The following is a 24,064-nucleotide window of genomic DNA, read 5'->3' as shown; positions in this document are numbered from 1 at the left end:
AAGAGATTCAGTAAAAGAAGTTTGTTTGCCCCTGAATACAGAGCTGTTGGCATTTGCAGAACGCTCTTTGATTGCTATTCCCAATTTTTTTTGTAAAAAAGCATGCAGTAGAAAAAACGTTGTGAAAACATCTTAAACAACCAGCTAGGTCTCTTGATTCTAAGGGCTACTGCAAAATCCTCAAGGTAGGACTTATTTAAGAAAATGCATGCACTGTGGGACTTTCTCTGGGATGAGTGGCAGAAGTTCTGGAATTTACAATAATGAAATGGTGCTACTCCCTAAAGCCTAGGAATTTATACTGTCAATGTAAATGAGATGAGTCTGTTAGCTGTCTGAAATAATAAGCAACATGTTACAGAGAAAAGTAAATAAAGATGTTTTACTGAACTTTGGCTGGCATAATTCCTCTAGCCAATAAATTTCCATTCATGTTTGATAAAACACAACACCAATACCCCACCCCCACCCACCCCCCAAAAAACACTTTAGTTTTAACAAGAGAACAAAATTCTGCACCGGTAATATCTTGTTATTCATTGAAACAGTATCTCCCCCTAAATAATCATTACCCTCTAATTTCACCATTGTTATATCTAATTGCTGATGCCTAGTGAAAGTTCTGGAAATTTCATTTTAAACTTCTCCTTTACACAAAAAAACATACAGTCATGTTTAAGTGATCTATACCTGTTAAAGCAATAGATATAATATGAAAAAAGAAGAACGTGATATTTCTTTTACATGTAGCTTATAGGTGATTTGGGGCATTTTTTTTTAAACACCAAGTGCTGTGCTAAGTGTTCTTGAAATATTTAATTCTCACACTAACTCTATGAGCACTACCTCATTTTACAAAAGTGAGGGAAATTTAGCTCAGTGAGGCAAAGTAGCTCATTTATTAGGGTTAACACTTCTCATGTGAGAGGATATGGCACTTGAAACATAATTCTGCTTGGATGGTTATGCAATTTCTTCAGTTTAGATGAGGACAGAGATTGTTTCCTGTTTTCTGCTTTCTCCCTAGAGCTCTGTTCCTGGAACAGAGCAGGTGATCAACAAATATTTACTAAATGGAAGGCTAGCATTCAGAGAAAAATACAAACAAAGGTTCCTCTCTAGATCTTAGAATGGAAAGTTAATTTCTTCCATTGGGAATGTGCTACCATTTCTTTTAACAAGCTGAGTTTAGTTGAACTAATAATTAATACATAATAAAATAGTGATATTTCCCCCATGCAAATCGTTTATTCTCTCTAGTTTTCTCTCTTCTGATGCTTGCACTATTTATATATAAGGCGTGGCCTGGACAATAAAAGTGATCAGACCAGTTACCCAAATCACTGGTTTGAAGGGCAGTTTTTAGTTTACAAATTATTGCTGTTGCTCAGAGCTGGCAACAAAAGGTTTGCTCTGAGCCTTCTGTTTTCAGGTCAAGAATTTATTCTAGATTTGCCACCTCTAGGGATACCGTTTTTGTTGTTGTTGTTGTTTCCAGGGGCTGTAGAGGGAAAGTAGAATTTCCCAAACTGCACAGAACTATCCACAGCTATCACTTTCAATTTTGAATATTTTATCTGGAAAATCTGGATTTTGTTCAGTAATGTGTTTTTCATGCACATCTCCTGTCAACACTTAGTATGAGTTGAATGTTCTCAATGAACCTCCCTTCTAGATCAAACCAAGGGTGAGAGTTGGTAATATAGAGAAGCTTAATCCCCATTATTTTTGTGATAGCTGAAGCTATCATTCTATTTACACAGAGTGAAATACCTATAAATGGTACTTTTTGGTGTTGGTTGGGAGTGTCACAAAAGATCAATATTGTAAAGATACCGACTGTACCTGACAAGTTTACATTCTAAAACCCAACCAAACCTTGATTAATTTAAGCTTCAACCATAAAACTGAGGTAAAGAGAAAACCTTAATTAGCAAATTGTTTCCTCCAAAAATCAGTTAAGGCCATCAAAACAGAATCCAGAAGAAATGCACACAACCAACATACTCTCCACCTACTATTGTTTCAGTGATTTAAAAAGAATTTCAAACTTTTACAAATAATTTTGTTCACGGACCAGACATTCAACCCAAAGAAAAGAGCAAGGATTTAGGTCATATCGTGGAAGCCTCCAATATTGATCTCTGAAAATTCTAATTTGGCCCCTTTTCTCCTTGTGTTTGGCTAGTTTCTGAGGCCCTTAATATCCAGCCCAAATTTGGACTCTTCTGAGAACTGGCAACGGTGTCATGGCCCACCTCTAATCTTTATTGAGGCTAAACCCAATATTATAAATATCCACAAATAGGCCCTACTGGCTTCTAAAAATGAAAACATTTGAGTCCATAGATAAACTCATGGATAAAACCAAGTCTGAGATGTGGACTTCTTAGCCTCTTCCTGGTCACATAAGCCTCCTGCATTTCCCTTTGGTTCATTGAACAGCCAGCGAAGTTCTTCCCTGGAAAGTTAAGTCAAGCTCGAGCATTTCCCTCGTTGTTATTGTCAGCAGTGCGCACAGACTGAACTGCAAAAACTGATGCCACAGCACTGGCTAAAAAGCCTACCTGAGGATTCCAATTAAGGTTTTTAAAAACTTCTGCTACTGGAGGAAGTGGACACGACACAGGAACACTTAATTACTAACATAAAATAGTTTCTTGCCCCTATTCAAATAGTTGAATTAAAAAGTATATATTTTCTGTACTTTTTAATGTTTTAAAAAGTTGGGGTTTTTTAAGCACACCTGTTTATCTGTCTGTGGAGGAGGCTCTGTCCTACGATGGGGAAAAGGCCACTATGTACCTTCTGGGTAAGGATGCGCGCGGCCTTCGCGCTCCTTCCCCGGGTTCCCGCACCTTCAGGGTCACACCAGCACCCGCTCCAGGCTGGGGGGTGGGGGCCTCGCGGCCGTTATTAAACTTCCCAGCGCAGCCCACTGGTTCTCGGGTGGGGCCCACAGAGGCCGCGTGCCTGCCTAACTCCTCAGACACCTTCACCCAGCACGGGGCTCACGTGGGCCTGAAAGGACAGGAAGGCCAGCGCCCGCCCACCGGGCCCGGGCCCGGCCCCGCAGCACGCGCAGGTCCCCGGTGTCCTGGCCTCCCCTCCCCGAGGCGCCTCACCCGGCCCCACCGCGGGCGGCCTCAGGGCGCGGCGGGCTTGGCGTGGGGGCTGAGTACGAGCTTCGCCGCCTGCTTGTCCAGGCTGGAGTTGAGGCTCTCGTCCTCCTTGCCCTGCTCGGGGACGCACGTGCAGCCCACGGGCACGGTGACGTAGTGCTCGGTGTAGACGTGGCGGCCCCCCGCGCAGGCCGCCGTGCGCCGCAGGACCACGGTGGGCACGAGCACCGGCGCGCTGCGGAAGTGGAAGTCCTCCTCCCCCGCCAGCCCGGTCAGGCAGCCGCGGCACAGGCAGTAGGCCTCGGGCAGGTACCTGGGGTACCTCGTGGGGTCGTAGGAAATTCTGTGCGGGAAGAAAACAGCAGTGAGGCCAGGTTTTGGAGGCGGCTGCAGCACGCACGTGGCACACAGAGAAAAGACAGTATCTGGGAGATGTTTGCCTCTGGGAACAGGGAAAAATGGAGCGAAGAAGTGCTGGGGCCTGGATTAAATGGAGCAGTAAGAAGGGATGGGCCTGCCATACCCAGATGGGGCAGTTATGTTCAGTGATGGAGGCAGCACTTACAGCTGCATTTACTTGTGCCATCCCATAAAACCACTTTTAGGGTCTGCCATGTGCAACTATAAAAATAAAATGTATTCACAACAGCCAAGAGGTGGGAACACCCCAAGTATCCATAAAAGTGAATATCTGGCCATGAAAAAGTCCTAATTCATGCTACATCATGTATGAACCTTGAAAATGTTATGCTGAATGAAAGAAGCAAGACACAGAGGGATAAATACTGTATGAGTTCACTTACATGAAAGATCTAGAATAAGCAAAATCACAGAGACAGATCAGAGGTTACCAGGGGCTGGCGGTAGGGGGAATGGAGGGGTTACTGCATAATAGGTACAGAACTTATGGTGGTGATGGTAACACAACATGGTGAATGTAATTAATCCCACACTTAAAACTGTTTAAGGGGGAAGTGTCAAATGCACGTGCACTAACATGTGACCTACACACTGAAATGTGATGGGCTCGGGACTCCACTGGGTCACAGAAGTCCTGGGGTCGTCTCCCTCCACAAGGACGCATCAAAGGCTGGGAAGCCCTGGCCTTGCCCAGGGAAGGAAGCTAGCCATGACGGTCCACAGAGCCAGGGCAGGCCTGTGTCTCTGGGTCTGTCAAGGTAGGCATGCCTTCCTCTGCGCAGGAGTAGTTGCCCTGGGGGAATGCAACACCGCCAGTGTGGAACATTTGATAGTAAACCACAATTGAAACTTGATGTATTTCATACCATCCTCCTTTGAGGCTTCCTCTTTTCTGTTGGGATGCCAAAAACTAAGTGTCTGCACTAAAGACGACCCTGTGGGCACAGAGCGTAAGGAGGAGTGGGGGACAGGGCCTCACAGAGGAGGGGGCCAGAGCGATGGCAACACTGCCAGACAGGGGGGTCAGGATGACCTCTCAGGCACCCCGGAGAGGATGGTGATGGCTTATAGATAGCAGAGTCCAGCCCTGGCACTTGAGCATTCTAAGGCCAAGAGGCACATTTCAAAGTATTTGGCTGCTGAGTGTGCTGAGGTAAAAGCAAAGGGCAGAAGTGATGCGCAGGCTTCAAGTCTGGGCGACCAGAGGAATGCGGGTGAGGCCCGGGCGGCCGAGCCGTGGCTGGGTGCTCACACAGGGGCCCCCTGGCCCGGGTCCTGCAGCTCTACCCGGAAGAGATGACAGCGCGCGGGGTGGGGGTGGGGGACTGGAGCCGGCCGGGAGGGTGGCGGGGACGGATGGCTCAGGCCAGAAAGCGAAAGCGCGCTCCCATCTGCAAACATCGCACTCATTCATGCTTCCCTCCCACACGCCCCAAAACACTGCTTTTCACACTCCTTCCCCCTTAGTTTGGGACCGCAATGAGGTGGTCCACGCAAAAAGTGTTAAGGGGGCTGCCCTCTCCTTTGCCACCTTCTTCAACCCCCTCCGGGTGGGCGGCCCGGCGTTAGGGGGGACATGGGGTGGGTATGAGGGGTGTCAGGGGTGTGCACCTCTCCTGACCGGAATGCTCGGACTCCTCAGAGGCCTCCACAGCAGGCCCCTTCCCCACACCCCTCCCCGGACTCCTCAGAGGCCTCCACAGCAGGCCCCTTCCCCACACCCCTTCCCGGCTCCCCCCTCCCCGGACTCCTCAGAGGCCTCCACAGCAGGCCCCTTCCCCACACCCCTCCCCGGCTCCCCCCTCCCCGGACTCCTCAGAGGCCTCCACAGCAGGCCCCTTCCCCACACCCCTCCCCGGACTCCTCAGAGGCCTCCACAGCAGGCCCCTTTCCCACACCCCTCCCCGGCTCCCCCCTCCCCGGACTCCTCAGAGGCCTCCACAGCAGGCCCCTTCCCCACACCCCTCCCCGGACTCCTCAGAGGCCTCCGCAGCAGGCCCCTTCCCCACACCCCTCCCCGGACTCCTCAGAGGCCTCCACAGCAGGCCCCTTCCCCACACCCCTCCCCGGACTCCTCAGAGGCCTCCGCAGCAGGCCCCTTCCCCACACCCCTCCCCGGCTCCCCCCACCCCGGACTCCTCAGAGGCCTCCACAGCAGGCCCCTTCCCCACGCCCCTCCCGACGCCCCTCTCCCGGCTCATCCTGGACGCTCGCCCCTGGGCGCGCCTGGCTCGGATCAAGTCTACTCTCTTGGAAGGAACCCCCCGCCCCCAAGCCTTGGCGACTCCCAAATTCTGGCCATGTTTTAGGGTCCGACTCTAGTAACCGCCTTTTTAAGACAATTTTTAAAGGTAACTTCTCTTCCTGCATCTCCTCGTGGGGCTGGTGCGGCTGCGCAGGGACGCCCCGAGCTCGGCGAGGCGGGGCCGGGGAGGCCGGGCGGGCTCTGTCGGCTCCGAAACCCCCTGATTTACAATGGGAAGAGAAAAGAAAGCCGAAACGTTTACGATTTATAATACTTCTCGTCACTTGCAACGCTTATTCAACAAAACTCGGAATGTTAGTCCAGACGACGTGGCGCCCAAAGCCTCGTCAGAGACTCGCCAGCCCTAGGGAGGAGGCGCAAGCCCTGGGGGCGCGGGAAGGGGGCTGCCGGGTGGCCTATTCAGGGGAGGGGGGAGAAAGGGCCTTTCGGGCGCAGGCAGAAGCAGGGAGTTGCAGAAGCATGCCACAGTTAGGAAGTGCAAACAGATGCAGCGGCCAGGACCTTGAACTCAGCTGGGGAACTTGGATTTGACCCTGAAGGCAATGGGAGCCAAGGAAGGATGCTAAAGAGGGATGTGACCACAACCGGAGCCAAGGAAGGCCGCTAAAGAGGAAAGTGACCCGAGGGGATGGAATTTTCAGACTGCGGAGGGCCGGAGAGAGTGAGATCTTGGCTGAAGATAGAGATTTCTGAGTTGTTAGCAAACAGGTGGTTGTTAAGTAAGATAACTCAGGGAAGTGTGTGAAGAGAGAAGCAACAAAGACAGGGAACCCCAGGGGAGACCGACTTTAAGGGGGGACAGTCAAAGGAGGAGGGGCGCCCAGGAGCCAGGAAGGGCAGGGCCTTGAGAAGGGCTGCTCCAAAACTCAAGCTTGACTCTCAGGAAGCAGTGTGCCAGAAAGACAGGGATGGGGGAATATGTTAAGTGGCACTGAGAGGACAAGCTCTGCACGATTTAGGACGTAGGAAACACAGAAACCCATAGCGACTCCATGAGGTTTTGCCATAATTTAAGGTCCAATTCAGGTAACTTTTAAAAAGAGTTTTTGAATTTACTCCAATTTAATCTCTTCTTTCCCCATACTCTCATAACACTTTGTCCCTATAAGACAGAACTACACATGATTTGTTTCCAAGGGGGAAGAAGGGAGGGAAGGGAACCCATATCTTAAAGAAACTTGAGGGGTGACCCACGCCGGCCAGCACTGCTGTCGGGTTTGCACCCACTCACACCCCCAATTACTCTCAAGCATCTCTGTTTGGATGATAATTATATGGTCACTTAAAAGACACATTAAACCCAAACTTAGGGGTGTCTACAAAATAACTGCCCTGCACTCTTCAAAAGTGTCACTGTCACAAGGAACTGTCACAGGTGGGAGGAGACTAAGGGGACGCGACAACCAGATGAAACATGGGATCTTAGGCCAAGAAAAGGACATGAGTGCAGCACTCCGCACATCCTAGAGATTAGATGATGGTGTTCTATCAAAGTTCCCTTCCTAACTTTGATAATTTTGCTGAGGGAATGTGGGAATTCCTTGTACTAATTTTGCAACTTTTTCTTTTGTTACCATGAAATACCAAAATGAAAAGTTAATAAAAATTAAAAATAAGGAGAAAAATTTGAACCTGACTGAATAGCTGAGGATCTCAGGGAAGTAGTAACTTTTGGGTGTGACAGTGGTTTTGTGGGCTTGTTAAAACAAAGAGTCCTTATATAAATGTGTGACAGTGCTAAATGCCCTCTGAATTTGGCAAGCAGTGGGTTGGCAGTGCTCTGTAACTCAGTGATGCCGTCGGTAAAGAAAGCTCACTGGTGGGCTGGGGATGATGGCCAGGGCTTGCCCTCAAAAAATGCACAGGCTGGAGGGAGGACAGAGCAGAGCAAGGGAGCACAGTCTTCAGTAGGAGGAGTCCAAGGAGACACCCTGGAAGAGTCTGACCTGGGCTCAAATGACCAGGGGTGGGGGGTGGGGGGATGGGGGGGTGAGGGCCAGCTATGCAACACACACTCCAGGCTAGAAGGGAGCACACCATGGTGCAGAGAACTGCAAAACTGCAAGGAGGTCACTGTAGCTGAAGTGCGTGTTTGTGTGTGTGTGCACATCTGTGAGTATATATGTGTGCCTGTTTCTCTGTGTGTATAAATCTGTCCATGTGTATATCCACGTGTCTGTCAGTATGTGTCTACGTGTGTCTGTGTCTCTGTGTGTACATCTGTCTTTGTGTACCCATATGTGTGTGTCTTTGTGTGTATGCCTTGTGTCTTGGGGTAGATGTAGTAAAACCTATCAGAGGTAGTCAAGAGTCTTGAAGGTCATGACAGAATTTGGGATTTTATTTTGCAGACTCTGGGGACCTGTTGAGTACCTGATCAGATTTCCATTTAGAAAGAGAACTTGGACCAGAGTGTAGGGAAAAGTTGTAGGGTAAGAGAGGGTGAAGGGGGGACAGGAAATCCAGGCACAACCTGTTTAGACAGTTTCCCCATCTGTGATATGAATTTGCTGGCATCAAAGTTCCCTTTCAATTCTAAACAATGGTGCATCTGTCTTGGCACACACCACAGTATTTAGGTGACAGTTCAGGGACCATCATCCAGCACTTGTTCAGGGACCAACAACTCAATCATGGTTCCTGTTAGTTCTTTTGGTGAAACTGACAGTCCCTTGGGCTGTGATGGGCAGAAGGCTCACCTGATATTTTAATCCACCTACCCCTGAGTCTGCCGGCAGGGACTGAGTTTCCACCAGCTCAGTGACACCTCTGGGCTAAGGCACTGTGCAGAAAGACATCTGCCTGCCCTTTTGTCTTTGCCTGTGATGTGGGAGGTGGGAGCATTCGTGGTTTCAAATTGTGGTTTAGGATTTCTCTTAAACAGAGACATGCAACCCAGAAAGACGCCATAAGACAACCAGAATCACAGGCCCCAATGCCAGCCAGCTCCTGCCAAAGACACCAGAAGCACAAGACAAACCCCTTTGGAGGGGAAAGAAAACCTCAGGGCTGCCACGGCCAGACACAGAGCTACAGTTGTCACCCCAACCTCACGCTAACTTCAAGATTTGTTTTAAGGTGTCCTAAATATCGTCAGCTAGGGGTGCTTTTTGGTTAAAGAAAGCTGCCACGAGAAGAAACAGCAAGCACCTCCAGCAGGCACTCCACCACCGCACCAAACATGGAAATGCCAACAGGGACAGAGGCTCAAGTGAAAAGGCTGTGGCCGCCCTGCCTCGTGGTGAGCCATAACTCTTTTGTCTTCACATTTTCTGCATGCTGCTCTTGGCATGAGAACATACTCGAAACAAATCAAGTTTTCCCCTCGGACGGGGTCCCAGAAATGTCCCACGGACCACGTGTGAAGCTTGGCATGCGTGAGGGACAGCTGGCCTGGCCTAATCCAAGAACAAAGGACGAGTCCTCCAGGGATGATTAGAGGTGATGGAAACTGAACTCAGACAGGGGAGGAATGTCCGTGACAGCAGGGACTGAAAAAGGCCACGGCCCCTGGGACCCTGAATCTCGATGGAAACAATTCGAAGCTGATCCGGGGGGTGGGGGAGCTGGGAGAACAATGAGCACATTACCGGCCCAGGGCCTCCCGCCTCCTGCTCAGCCCCAGAGGCCCAAGTAGAGCAATGACATTTCCTGGAGCAAACTGCTCAGTGCGTCACTCTCCCGCTTTCCAAAACACAGCATTGTGTCCACTTCATCGTAGCAGAGGCTAAGGGCGAGGGCTTCCTTTACAGTCCTGCCCAGACCCCAAACCCAGGAACCAAGCGGGGCAGGGGTGGGGTGGGTACCGTCTGTTCCGGACTAGAAACCCAGAAGGACTGAAAGTAAGTGAAGACAAAATCATTCCAACAGTCACAGTTCTCCAGGACAACCCAAGAAACTTCCTAAAAAAAGGCAGATGGAGCTGACACAGGCCCCATCCAGCCCCCTCCCAGGTGAAGGGGGCGGATTTGGTGCCTAGCCTCCCTCCCCCAGCTTCCTGATGGCTGCTAACCTGTTATTCTTATCAGTGTTTCCCACCTAGAAAAGACACCTGCCAATATACTGAGTTTCTAAGACAAGGAAAATTCCTCACACTAATCTATAGAGTAAGGGCAACCCAAACCCCACTGCTGTTTTATCCTAAGCCGAACCTAAAACGCATATGAAGAAAAAAGGGCCAAGAATAGTCCAGACACTTTGATGATGAATAAAAAGGGGACTCACTTCACCAGATATTGAGCCATCATAAAATGATGGTGATAAATGGCCTGCCAGCCTTTCTGGAAAAGCTAAAGAGACAACAACCAGTTTCCCTCTCTAAGAGCTAAGCTACCTCTGAGCAATAATCTGCCTTTGCCTGGGACGTGGGTGATAAGGCATAAATAAGATTTCCACAATGTGGTTCCCAGACCACCTGTGTCAGAACCATCTGGGGCTCTTGTTAAACCTGCAGATTTCCTGGGCTTCACTCCATACCCCCCTGAAACAGAAACCCTGGGGGTCAGTACAGAAATCTGTACTCCCACACACTGTCTAGGCTATTCTTTTAAACTGGGGAGTCACTGCAGAGTCTCTGGCAAAGTCAGGGGATGTCATTAAAAGACATGAACCACTGGGTAACCCCAGCTATACTGACTGCTGCTGCAAGCATCTTCCCAAACAGGGTTGGACTTCCTGACCCTCCCAGCCTGACACTTCCATTAGCTGCTGACCCTAATGAATGCAGGAAGGCATTATTAACCCAACAAGCAATTAGCATTGAGACAGCATGACTTTGAGACTTTAGTTGTTCTTTACTGAAGACCTCAAAAATAAGCTTTAGAAAAAAATAGTGATTCCTGTATACACCCCAAAGAATTGGAAGCTGGGAGTAGGACACTTGGACATCATTGTTCATCACAGCATTATTCAAACAGCCACAGGGTGCGATCAACCCATTGACAGAAGAATGGATAAATGGAATGAGGTACATTCAGTCGAGGGCATAGCATTCAGCCATAAAAAGGAATGAGGATTTGAGACCTGCTATGACAGGGATGAGCCTTGAAGACATTGAGTGGAGTAAACCAGATGCAAAAGGACACATATTGCATGATTCCTCTTACATGAAATATCCAGAATAAACAAATTCATAGAGAACGAACGTAGATTAGAGATTACCAGGGATTGGGGGTGGGGGATGGGGAGTTATCGCTTAATGGGTGCAGAGCGTCTGTTTGGGGTGATGAAAAAGTTAGATAATGGATGGTGGTGACATTAGCACAACACTGTGAATATAATTAACAGCAATGAATTGCCCACTTCAAAATGGTTAAAATGGGATTTTTGTGTTATATTTGTTATCACAATAAACTTTTTATAAAAAAAAAATAAAACACGTGATTATTGCTCCCCAACTTGGCATTTTTTAAAAAGCTCTCCAGAAAATTCTAATGCCCTGCCCTGGGAGAGGCCATTTGGTGTCCAGGTTTAAGAGAGAATGAGTAGCTAAGCTAGGGTTTGTTGTTAACCATTCCATCTTTCATTCCCCTTTGGAACCAACCCTGCAGCTGGGAGGGGCAGTGGTTATGAGTCCTGGGGTTAAAGGACAGGGCACCCACCTTGGAAAGAAGGGTTGAAAGCCAGGCCTTGTTTGCTGTTGGGAGTAACTGGGGACACAGAAAACCACAAACCGTTTTCCTCTGCAGCAAACCTGGCCAGCAGTTTCATCAGCCCCACCCTCCCTCCATTGGTTAAGGCCCAAGAGAGCCAAAGCTCCTCAGGCCACACTGCCAAGAAGCTCTGAAAAATGCTTCTCTGGCTGCTGCAAGAAAACATCAGTGTGCATTTCTCATGAGAGAGGACATGGAAAAATCTGCTGGGAGAGTGGGGCGTCTGCCTCAACCAAATGCCAAGGAGTTCGGGCCCCAGGGAGCTCCACGCCTCCTCCTCGCAGGCCAAGGAGAGCCAGGGGTCAGTGCTCAGCCCATCAGGGCTGAGGCCACCTGGCACCCCAAGTCCACAGAGAGACTCAGGCCCAGCACACTCACGCCCTCAATGTCTGGGTAAACTGAGGTACTGGCAGAGTGACGGGCCTGCCCAAAGCCCTCCAGCCCACTTGGGTTAAAGCCAGGGTGTTGGCTTCCAGGCAGACCCAACCAACTGCCCCCACCAGTATGGCCAAGGGGCTAGAGGCAAAGGGGCACAAACCCTGTTCTTCAAGGTTGTGGGAGCAGCCAGCAAGCCACCGGTACGGGGTGCGGGAGCCACAACCAGGGAATGTACTGTGTCCCCATGAAATCTGTTCATCTGGGAGGCCAGGGAAGAACAGCTAATGGTCTAGAAAAAAAAACAAACAGAATTTGGGAAAAAATTCAGAAAAAGCTTGAGGGAGAGATGAGAACAAGAGTCAGAACTTCTCACAGGGTTTAATCTTTTGTCATCCCAAATGCCACACATTCGGTGAGGCTGGAAAACATTACTTCAAAGGGAAGACATAGCTCCTGCCCCTGAGACAGCTTAGCTCTCTGTCCAGGGGAAGCTGTAGAATGTCGGTCTGCAGCCATCTGTGAGTGCCTGTGCCGGGCAATGGGAGACGTGCCCCACTGTGGTGTCCCAAGAGGGTGGGGCCATCCTGATCTCTGTTGACCAGTGGTTCCATGCAAGAGTCACGGGGAATAACTCTTATCAGAACAGTAGCCAAGACTCCTTATTTAATTCCAGAAGAGCTCTTGGCAGATGATTTTCTCTTTGACCCCTCAGTAATTTAGTGGGTAATGTACTCCTTTCCCTCTTTCAAAATGTTCGTATGCCCACAATAGAATAATATTCAGCTACAAAAAGGGAGAGAGTGCTGACATGTGCGACAACACAGATGAACCCCGAAGATATCATGCTGCATGAAAGGAGGCAGACACAAAAGGACAGGTATTGTATGGTTCCCCTTATATGAAATATCTAGAATAAACCAATTCATAGAGACAGAAAGTAGATTAGAAGTTACCAGCGGCTGGGAGGAAGGCAAATGGGAAGTTATTCCTCAGTGTATACAAAATTTCTGGTTGGGGCACTGAAGAAATGAGATAATGAATGGAGATGAAGGTAGCACGATATTGTAAATGTAATTAATGTTGCTGCATTGTACATGAAAATGGTTAAAATGGGAAATTTTGTGTCTATGTCACCATGATAAATGGTTCATGTATCATTTCTGGAAAACAGACACCATATGGAATTTCACCTCGTGGTATGTGTGTTCCTTCCTGGATTTTCCCAAATCCTTCTGTTGGCATTAAGAGTACAAACATTTCTTTCAGGTGAGGAAATCTGAAAGAGGTGATGATGGTTTGAAATATTATCATCATCCCTGGCTACTATCAGAATGCTAAAGTAAAGCCCAGGCAGTCAGAGAAAATAACTATCAAAGCAAAACCACTGTATCTATTTTCAGAACCAGAGACTTTAATTCCATGACAATGCCCCATGACAATGCTTTTATTTTTACTTTGTGAAACAGTGATCGTAGCAGTAGAGCCTACTATATTTTGAGAGCTCCAAGGAACACAAAGCTGCGGGTACTCTGGCCAATTAAAGGTCACCTACTATTAAAAAACATTTCTGGGGGAGGACATACCAACATTTCTTAAGTAAGCTGTTTTACACAATGAGTGTCTCCTGTTCTCCAATAATGAATTACGATCACCCACCTGCTATTTGTATCACGTGCTGTAACTGGAAACTTCTCAACCAGGCAATTGGTCACTGTTTCTGTTCTTTTCTCTCCCTTTTTCTCCGTTTCTCTAGCCCTTCCCTTCTTTCTTAACAGAACATTATTATTATGAGATGGCAAAGAAAGGAAGAGTACCTGTGCTAATTAATACTAGCAAAATTAGCACAGAGTACCTGTGCTAATTCATACTCGCAATATTTCTCAGTTACCTATTCCCTAGAGGGAGAAAGGTTTTATTTGTTCGTTTTAATGTCATCAGAATAAACCACAGATTTAACACAGGGACCTAGGAAAAAGTGAACTCCCTGAGGAAAAGAATACAAAAAGGAAAAGAAAAGTAAAATTCTCAAGATAACAATGGGATGTTGGGTGCAGAAGGCAATGTTGGCGCGTGCTGCCCCCTATTGGCCACAGTCGAAGTTGTAAAAACTCTCAGAGGCCAATGAGGAGTTGTTAGACCCCCACTTCCAAAGGACAGTGGGTGACTGCAGCTGCTCACAGAACCCACTCCCCGGGGAAGGTACAGGACCCAACCTATGTGCTTTCTTGAGCAGTGGAAACCCTTTGTTCTTAGTGTCTGAAGATAAATTTTAACGTGCATAAATGGAAAGGGGGTGCGTTTGAAAAGATAAATGGTAATACTTTTAAAAGAATAGTTACAGTGGGAATAACTTTTTCTAATGCTCCATTTCTACTTTCTCTGATGTTGTATTCCCAACTCCCCTTCTCTGCTGTTACATTCTTAACGTCTCTAACTCTCGCTAATGTTATATTCTTCTTATAATTTTTAAAAAGCTCTGTAAATGAGAAATTGATGTGAATGGTGCCCTGTGATTTTAGGAGAAAAGTGTCCAAGTCTCAGTTCTCAGCTGTCTTCCTAGCAAAATGCCCAGCACACACAGGTCCTCAGGTAGTATTTGTTGAACAAATATAATCTTAAATTTTTATATTGGTAAAGTATCATTAATTGACAGCTCACATGGGAAATAGGGCATCTGGGCTAGCTAAATTTAATGGTTAGAGAGAAATAAACAAAAATATTGTTAAATATTGTTGTTAAATATTAGATGATGTTAAACATTATTGTTTAATAACATTGTTAAATATTAGATGATGTTAAATATTAGCACTGTTAAATATTAGATGATGGAAAATATCCAGAATATTTTCTGGATATTCAACAACCACAACAACAAAAGACAAATAACCCCAATGAAAAATGGGCAAAGGACTTGAACAGACATTTCTCCAAAGAAGATATTCAAATGGCCAATAAGCACATGAAAAGGTGCTCAACATCATTAGTCATCAGGGAAAAGCAAATCAAAACCACATGAGATACCACTTCCTATGTTATAGGATAGCTGCATTTAAAAAAATGGAAAATAACACTTGTTAACAAGGATGAGGACGCAGATAGAGGAAACAAGAACCCTCATGCATTGCTGGCAGGATTGCAAAATGGTGCAGCTGCTGTAGAAAACAGATTGGTGTTTTATCCGAAAGTTAAACATAGAATTACCATATGACCCACCAATCCTACTCCAAGGTGTATGCCCCCCAAAAAATGAAAACTTGGATTCAAACAGATATTTGTACCCCAGTGTTCATCGTAGCATTATTTACAATAGCCAAAAGGTGAAAGCAACCCAAGTGCCCATCAACTGATGAATAAACAAAATGTGCTGTACACATACAGTGGAATATCATTCAGCCATCAAAAGGAATGAAGTTCTGATACATGCCACAACATAGATGAACCTTGAAGACATTATGTTGAGTGAAATAAGCCAGACACAAAAGGGCAAATATTGCATGATTCCACTTTTATCAAATACCTAAAATAAGCCACTTCATAATTAATGCATAATGGATGCAAGGTTTCAGGTTTGGGTGACAAAAAAATTTTGGTAATGGATGGTGACAATGGTAACACAACATTGTAAATGTAACTCATGCCACTGAATTGTTTACTTAAAATGGTTAACATGGAAAATTTTAGGTGTATATATATATATGTTATCACCATAAAATATAAAAAAAATTTTTTTTAATTAGATTTATTTATCAGAACCTGCAGGTCATCCCCACGGATGAACCTTCACTGACCTGGACCACAGTGTGTGAACTCACCCCACCCACTTGTAACCTAGAAGTTGTCACTGCTGCATGCTTTTCAGCCTTGTCCCTGAGAGATGAATTTATTTTCTTCTGTTTTGCCCCTTTTCCCAAAAGTCATCAGCTGAAAGTTCTGGTAATAGAGCACTGTGCTAACTCAGGCTCTTCACGGGAAAATATCAGATTGACTTAAGCTCGGGACACCTGTGCTGGCCTCCTTCTCTGCAAGCACCTCTGCAGTAGCTCTTCCTCACTGCCGCGCCATCTTACCAGCTCTGAAATTGCCTGTGTGGTCAGAACAGCCTGCCTCCTTTTTTATGTGTGGTTACCAGAACATAAACTTTTCTCATTTTACCCATTTTTAAGTGTGCAATTCGGTGATACTAAGTGCTTTCATAAGGTTGGTCTACCATCCATTACCAAGACTTTCCCATCACCCCAAACAGAATCTGCACCAATAGCAGTAACTCCCATTCTCCCTCCACAGACCCTGGTAGCCTCTAATGTATTTTCTGCCTCTATGAATTTGCTGCTTCTAGATATTTCAAATAAGTGGAATCATACAATATTTGACCTTTTGTATCTGGCTTATTTCCCAAGATTCACCCATGTGGTAGCATGTATCAGAACTTTATTCCTTTTCATGGCTAAATGATATTCCATTGTATGGATATACCACAGTTTGTTTATCCATTCATGTGCTGATGGACACTTGGGTTCTTTCAACCTTTTGGCTGTTGTGAATAGGGTTACAATGAACACTGGGGTATAAATATCTCTCTGAGTCCCTGCTTTCAATTCTTTGGGGCATGTACGTGGGGGTGAGATTGCTGGGTCACATGGTAATTCCATATTTAACTTTGAGGAACCACCAAAATGTTTTCCACAGTGGCTGCACCACTGGGACTATTTTTCAGTTGCTCAAGCACTCTCACTCTCCTCCTTTCCTCCCTGTCAGTATTTATTTGCTTTTCTTTCTATCTCTTTCCATGTTGTTACTGCTATCCCTGGAGTTGTTAATTGCAAAATAAATATAGGTACAGGCTTTTCAGTTCCCTGGAGGAAAAGAGTCAGAAAAAAAGGCAACAAATAAAGCCAAAAAAGATCATTTTGGTTAGTCACATCTTAGAGAAAAGTTATCTTTATATTACTACCCCAGATTGCAAAAAACATAAACAATTTAAAATTATTTAGAGTACTTGAAGGTGTTTATCTTTGGTTGTTTGCACACAAATGAGTGATGCATATCTTTAAACCTTAATAAACCTGAGTGTTCTTACAAAATATTTTTTAATATACCACTTTGGCTTAAAAAAACATAATGAGCAATCATACTGATTTTATTTGGGGGTACTTTTGTTTTTAAAGCTTAAAGGAAACAAATATCATGCCACAAAGTAAAGGGCAGAATATTTTTATACTCTGGTATTGAATGAGCCTTTTCTAACAGCATACTGTTCCAGGCAAGGGCTACGCAGGATCAGAGACCTAGGATCAAATCCAGCCCTGCCATTCACCATCTGCCACCCTGGGCATGAGATCTGTCACCTGGCTGTGACACCACAAAAGGCTGTGCTCAAAATCCCGTCAAGGCTCCATTGCCTCCTCTGCAGAGCCGTGCAGCTTTTACACGGAAGGCTGTTGTTACATGCTGATGCTTTATTTCTTTAGTATTTACTTTTCCCTCATGGTTGGTGAATATCCCTTTCTGCTCTCAATTTAAAAATTAAAAGTTTTTGAAATAAGTAACACATACCCATGGCAGAAAATTCAAAAGGTACAAAAGAGTGAGTCTCTCTCTGCTGCACCCCTGTCCTCCAGCCTCTCAGTTTCCCTAAGAGGTACCACGTTCGCCAGTTCCTGGAAGAATCCTTCCAGAGATGAAGAGGCCCAGGAAGGACTGTCTACACTTAATGTCATATCAAGATATGCATTATGTGATATTTTCCTTTTGACATTAATATGGTAGCATATTTTATACAATACATTGTACATGGCTTTTTTGTTTTTCCTTTTACTGGTAACCATTCCACTCAGGTACTCATAGAGCTGCCTGGTATTTTATCCAACTTGTTGCTACTTGGTGGCTGTTTACATTGTTGCCAAGCTCTTATCATTGCAACAATGAACATTTTTCTATGTATACCAATGGGCCAATGTGTCTGGAGGAGAAATACCCTCCAAGAGTGGAATTGCTGGGACAAAGGTAGCAAGAATTTTGAATTATGAGTTACTAACTAACTGCCCTCCATGAAAGCTGTACCAATGTGCATTCCTTCTACCCTGGGAGATGAACTTTCACTCACACCCTTGCTAACACAGCCTGATAGGTGCAAAAAAAAAAGTTTCTTGTCACAGTTTTAACATGCATTTCACTTATATGCCCTGATTTTTTTTTCTTATAATGTATCTTTTCATGTTTCAGATTGTTGTATCACTTGAATTTCTTTCCTGGAAACTGTCTGTTGGCCTTTGCTCTTCTACTAGGTCCTTGATCTTTTCTTACTGATTTTCAGGAGCTGATTAAGAAAAGAGCCTTTTGTGGCATGGGTTGTAAATATTTTTACCCAACTTGCCCTTTCATTTTTTATTTTATTGTTTTATTTTTCCAAGAAGAAATTGTATATAATTATGTAACTGAATTTTATCAATCTTGTCTTTTATGACTTATGGGGTCTGGGAGCTCTAAACAGGCCTACTCCACTCCCAGATTATAAATATAATTGCCTGAGAGTTCTGGTTTTATTTTTTACATTAAAAATCTGTAAATCATCTGGAATTTGTTTTGATATGGGAGAGAGAGCCCACTGTATTTTTTCCAGCTGGCTACCCATTTATTGAATAATCCATCTCTTCCCCAGAGAGATGGAAAACTACCTTATCTTCCCACATTCTTTTCTTATCCCCATGTTATCCCCTAAAGGAACCCTCCCAGTGCCTTCCAGTATTTCTGACTGTCAGTCTATTCCCCAACCACCTTTCTTAAACTCTTCTCTGTTTTTGTTTTTTACCTAAAGAAATACCACCTCTGGATGCCAGCTGACAGGCCTCAGAAATCCCACTAGGAAACCAAGTCCATCCTACCCAACCGCTCCTCTCGAAGGCCCTCCGAGCTCCCAGTACTACTTTTCTAATCCTCACGGTAACTCAGGAGGTGATGAGGAGTAAGTGACCAGAGGCAGGAGGGCAGAGGCCCCTGGCGGGAGGATGTAGGGCTGGCATTAGCACCCAGCCCTCTGACCCCTGGCCCAGTCTGTGTCCAGGCCTGGGAGAAGCGGCGCAGCCTTCAGATGGTACAAGTCCATCCAAACCTGCATTTGCTCCTTGGAGAGCAGGAGGGCAGTGGCTGCTGCATTTACTCACTGCTGCTAAATAATAGGAAAGATGATGCATAGGCTACCGTCACCCACCTGGAACAGATGTCCTTCCTGCTCCTGGGGTCAGGCAGGCAGGCAGCCCAGCCCAGGCCCACCCAGCCCTGGGGACTGCTCTCACCCTTATCTCCTGGCCACCGCCCAAGCAGCTCAGTCTAACTACTAAGTACAGAACTCCAGGGCTGCTCTCCCCGAGCTCCTGGAACTCTTGTCTAACGCACGATGGTTTCACTTAGAAGGCATCTATTCTTTTCACCCATGTGCCCCTCCGCTGCATGAAACTCAGTGAGCCCAAGATTGACTTTGCCAGTTCAATGGGCAAACCCAGCTCCTCATTCTGCTTAAATCCCATCCACAACCCAAGGCATAAATCTGGGAGTTGTCACTAGCAGAAAGATTTGAGGAGTCCCTGCTTCATGTTTCTCTGTTGCCTTTCTGCTCACAGCACCCTCGCCCTCCTCCAGGGAGGCGTCCAGGCCTGGAGGTTGAGAACTTGTTATGGCAAGATGCAGAGGTAAGCAGCTTCTCACGGAAGCTTGTCTTGAGAGAATTTCCAAGTTCCCTTCATTGTAGTTAGCATATCAAGGGCATAATAGGAGGTTGGAAAGAAAAAGGATCCTGTGATAGCCCACCCTCTTGGGCCCTGGGAACAGCAGGAAGGAGAAAGAAAGAAAAGTAAGAGGATGGAGCTGTCAGCATGGATGGCCAAACCCAAAGGGTGAGCTGAAGGCAGCAAGTGAACCCAGGAAACAGGCAGGCAGGGGGGACCCACTTCCCATGCGGGGCGGTGAGCCTCTGAGAGGGGGGCAGCCACAAGGTGGACGCCATCCTCTGCAGAGTGGCCAGGCAGAGGGAGGCCCTAAGATGCAGCTTCTCAGGGCTACCTGGGTCTCCTGTCCCTTTAGCCAGTGGAATGGAGGCCTCGAGGGGGAAGCCCCGATTTGTTTCAGACAAAATCATTACATCCCTAGCACATTTGAAAAATGGTTCTTTGACCCAACACACCTTTTTTGCCCCCCTTAAATCCTGTCACTTTTATTGCTTTAATTAACCTGCCAAATTGATCCTCATCTTACCTTTTTCGTAGCCACTGTCTCAGTTCAAAATCTAACTGCCTTTGGCTGGAAGCACTGCCAGGAATTTTGTCCAGTTCCTTCCCTCCCACTACCCTTATGGGGACACCTTCCCAAAACAAAGTAGTGTATGGCTTCCCTGACCCCAAAACATTCTGCAGGATAAATTTTGAATATTTAGCAATGTTTACGAGGCCTGAGCTAGCTGCAGCTCCCTCTCTAGCCCTGTTCTCTCTGCACTGGCCCCTTTTTCCCCCAGGAGCAGACACACTCCCTGGGCTTGTGGCTCTGACAGCACTCAGTTCTTCTTCACTGCCATGAATTATTCCTTCTCTCTGACCTCCCCTTGTTCTTGGCTGGCTCCTCTATCAAGCCTCCGCTTCCTGGCAGCCAAGCCCTTCTCAGCTTCAAGAGCAGGGTGTGGTGGCTTCCTCCTTGGGGCGGGTGCAGCCTCTTTCACTGCACTGAGTCTGGGCAGGACACTCATCAGTGATGGCAGGAAGAGGAGGGACGGGGCTGCTGAAAGCACTCCAGCCACCCCCCCCCCACCCCCCACCCCCACCCCCCGCAATCCCCAACACTCCACGACCTCCCCTTTGTGCATGGCTTTTCTCTCTCTGGAAGGACCTATTTATCAGGCCAACTTCCGGATTTTGCCCCATTCTTCAAAGTGCATTGCAAATGCCATTTTCATGTTACATCATGTTCTGCCTTGTACTAGAGTTTCTTTCTTAGTGATCCTCAATCCTCCCTTAGACAATAAGTGAAAAGGGCACAGAGAATGTGCTTTGGATGGCTAAACGCCCAGCGGCGTGGGAGACATTCACAGGCCTCCTGCACACAACTCTATAAAAACTGACATTTGAAAGAGTCACTGGTTTGGTCCCATGTGAAGCCTATTTAACCATGCACCTGGCATAGGGAATAATGGAAGGAGAAAAACAGGGACGTGGGTTCCCTTCAAGGGAGGTGATGGGTGGGACTGAATTGTTCCCAATTCGCTCGCTCCACCTGCCCCCAGCCCCGCCCCCCGCCCCGCCCGCTCACCTGTAGGCCCAGGGCGACACGCTGCGCAGGTTGGCGGGCGGCCGCAGACGACGGTCAAAGGACCGCATCCCCGCCGGGCAGCTCGCGTTGCGCGCCTGCTCGCGGGGGCCCAGCTGCAGCGCGTGGTGGAAGGCGCCCAGCACGCCGGCCACCAACCGCCCGTACAGCTGCTCCAGGAGCTCCTCGGGCCGATCCGCGCAGCTCCGGGGCCGAGCTGGACGCCGGCCCGCCCTCAGGGCGACCGCGGGCAACGCCAGCAGGAGACCCGCCAGCAGCATCCAGACCTGCGGTGACGGGCCGCGCTCAGCGTGCGGACCCCGGGCCTCCCCCGCCGGCTCCCCCGGCTCCCTCCCAGACCCGGGCTCTGAGTTAGCGCGGCGACTCCTCCGCGCGCCCTGGCGGTGCCCGCCGTGCCCGCCCGCAGCGCGGGGAGGCCGCCCCGAGCTTGGGCTCCCTAACTGCGCCCCAGAAGGGGGCGGACCCCGTGGTCCCCCGAGGGGCCTCCCTGCCCGGACTCCCCGCGCGGCTACCGAGCCCCGGGCTGGGAGGTCCGCATGGGCCCGCCCGCCCGCTCACCTCGGGCCGCGCCATGCCCACGAAGGGGACCCGCTCCACGCGCTGCTCCTCCCGCGCCCGGGCCGCGACGCCTCGGACGCCGCCGCTGGAACCTGCGCCCGCAGCAGCTCGTGCCGACTCGACTGCAGCGCGCGGCGATACCTCGCGTTCCCGCAAACCCGGCGGGCTGCCCAGGGGCGGGGCGGGGCGAGGGGTCCGGGGGCTCCGCTACCGGGCCGCGCCCACCCGGGGGCGTCTCCACTCGCAGCCCTGCCTCCGGCCTCGCTCAGCGCCACGCTGGCCGCGGGTCGGGAGGAGCGCGGGCGTGGGAGCAAACACTGGGGTCTGCTGCCCCCGCAACAGTGCTCGGGTAGCGTCTGCTTCTTCAGTTCATTTCGGTATTTCCTCCTCCTTACCAAAGAACGTTTACTAGTGACCGAGCTGCACGAGGTTGTTACCTTTGGTTTCCAAAAAAGAAGTAGGTCCGCACCCTCTCCCCTCTGGGAATTTAAAATATTTGGGTCTTTATGAAATTGCATTCACCAGTGTCCCCGACATCCCCTCCGTCCTAAAATATTTTCAGATTTGTGATTTTAAAAAAGGGGAGCACAAACGGAGCGCCCCAGAGCCGGGGTAATCCCGGACCAGGCGGGATGCTGCGGGCTGGAAGTGCCGGGGCGCGCAGAGCTTCTGCCTGGAGCGCGGCGTTGAGGATGCGCAGGAGAAATTGAACCCGTTGTCCGGTTGGTGGCGCGCTCCTAACGGGCGGAGGAACGACATGGTAACTGGCCACAAGTGTCCAGAGGAAAATAGTGGGGCCAACAGAGCGAAGGTAAGGGGTGGCAGATTATGGCTCAACATAAAAGGATTTTCCTAGAAACTAAAGCTATCCAAGAATTTAACATCACTTGGGGAAATCTCCTCCTTAGGGCTACTTCCACTTCTGAGATCCCATAGTTTAAAGAAATATTAGACATAAAAATCATCTTTATTTTTTTATAAGGTGAGAATGGGCCCTCTCTCCTTTCCCCTGAATACTCAGAAAATGATCGCTGCCTCTCTACCAAACAGCTCTAAGAAATGAAGCACCATAAATTTCCCCCAACTGGCACTTTTTTGACTGCAAATGGGCAGCACTTGCTCCATTAACACTGTGTTAGAGAATTTCTATTCCATGAGAACCACATTGTAAGTGCACAGGTCATGTAAAACGAGCCAACGATTCTGTGCATTAATTAATATACTGAAATGGAGGAACTCTATTTTACTTTAAGAGCAAAAGAAAACTTGCTCATTTGTTCAGTTCTCTACAATGAAGTGCTAAATGCCCACTGGGGAGGGTGGAGAGATGTGATCATTTTAAGGCCCTTTGAAACAAATAAACAAAAAAAAAGTTGGTACCAGCTGAAAAGCATTCTGTTACCTTCAAATATACAACATATGTAATTTATGGCTCCCTAAATGGTTCACAACTTTGGAATCTGACATAAAATGTATATATAACATTGATTAAACTACACTTCAGTTAGATTGTATAGAAAAAAGACCCTTTTGCGTGCCTTTGATATTCTATAATTAAAAAGTTTAGGAATTACTCCATTTACTGCTAAAAAGAAAAACACTGAAATCTGCAATTTACAGGAGGTAGAAACCTAATACTTATCTGATAAAAATCTATGCAAAAAGTTAGCACTGGCTTGTAATGGAGCAGCCCTGTAGACTTCAAAGATGATGTCTGCAAGGAAACAAAGGTTATAATAGTCAATTAAATAGTAATTTAAGGGAGGTATTCCAAATGGTTGGCTCAAGGAATTAAAAACCTTGAACAGTAAAACAAATGAATTTCACAGCTCTGGTGAGTAAACGTTTTTTTGGGGGGGAGGGGCTCATAAACACTATTTTTGCCAACTAGTCAACTATTCATGTTCTTTGTTTCCTTATCTTTAAAAGAAGAATAAAAATATCAGTATTCAAATACTGCTAATTTTTAATTTTTAAAAAAGTATGGGAGGGGGTGCAAAGTTAATTCAGTGCTAGAATTCTCACCTGCCATGTGGGAGACCCTGGTTTGATTCCTGGTCCATGCACTTCTCTCAAAACAAAACAAACAAGCAAAACAACCAAACAAAATTCAACAAATGGTGCTACAATAACAGGATACTCATGGAAAAATAATGAAAGGTGACTCTGCCATACAGTGTGAGACTCCTGTGAGAGAGGGTATTATTACAGTGGTTTCAGAAGAAAACTTGGTATTTGTGTTGGTTTGAAATTGTTGTGTACCCTAGAAAAAAACATGTTTTCTTAATCCTGATTGTAGGGTGGAACCTTTGGTTAGACTCTTTCCAGAAAGATTGACCTACTCAATTGTGGGCATGACC

General features: G+C 47.3%; 1 protein-coding gene across 1 annotated transcript; it reads right to left on the bottom strand.

Annotated features, from left to right (window-relative positions):
- Nucleotides 1-492: 492 nt before the first annotated feature.
- On the bottom strand, nucleotides 493-21,719 carry IL17D (interleukin 17D). The gene is made up of 3 exons (XM_077158809.1): nucleotides 21,705-21,719; nucleotides 21,129-21,412; nucleotides 493-3,465 (listed from the first exon to the last, which is right to left on the bottom strand). The coding sequence occupies exons 1-3, from the start codon at nucleotides 21,717-21,719 to the stop codon at nucleotides 3,147-3,149; spliced, it is 618 nt and encodes a 205-aa protein (XP_077014924.1). The 3' UTR covers nucleotides 493-3,146.
- Nucleotides 21,720-24,064: the final 2,345 nt, after the last annotated feature.

Source organism: Tamandua tetradactyla, chromosome 4 (genome assembly GCF_023851605.1).
Source record: "Tamandua tetradactyla isolate mTamTet1 chromosome 4, mTamTet1.pri, whole genome shotgun sequence".
In the NCBI taxonomy this organism is placed as follows: domain Eukaryota; kingdom Metazoa; phylum Chordata; class Mammalia; order Pilosa; family Myrmecophagidae; genus Tamandua; species Tamandua tetradactyla.
The sequence above is the reverse complement of the archived record's forward strand: the minus strand, read 5'-3'. Positions and strand labels throughout refer to the sequence as shown.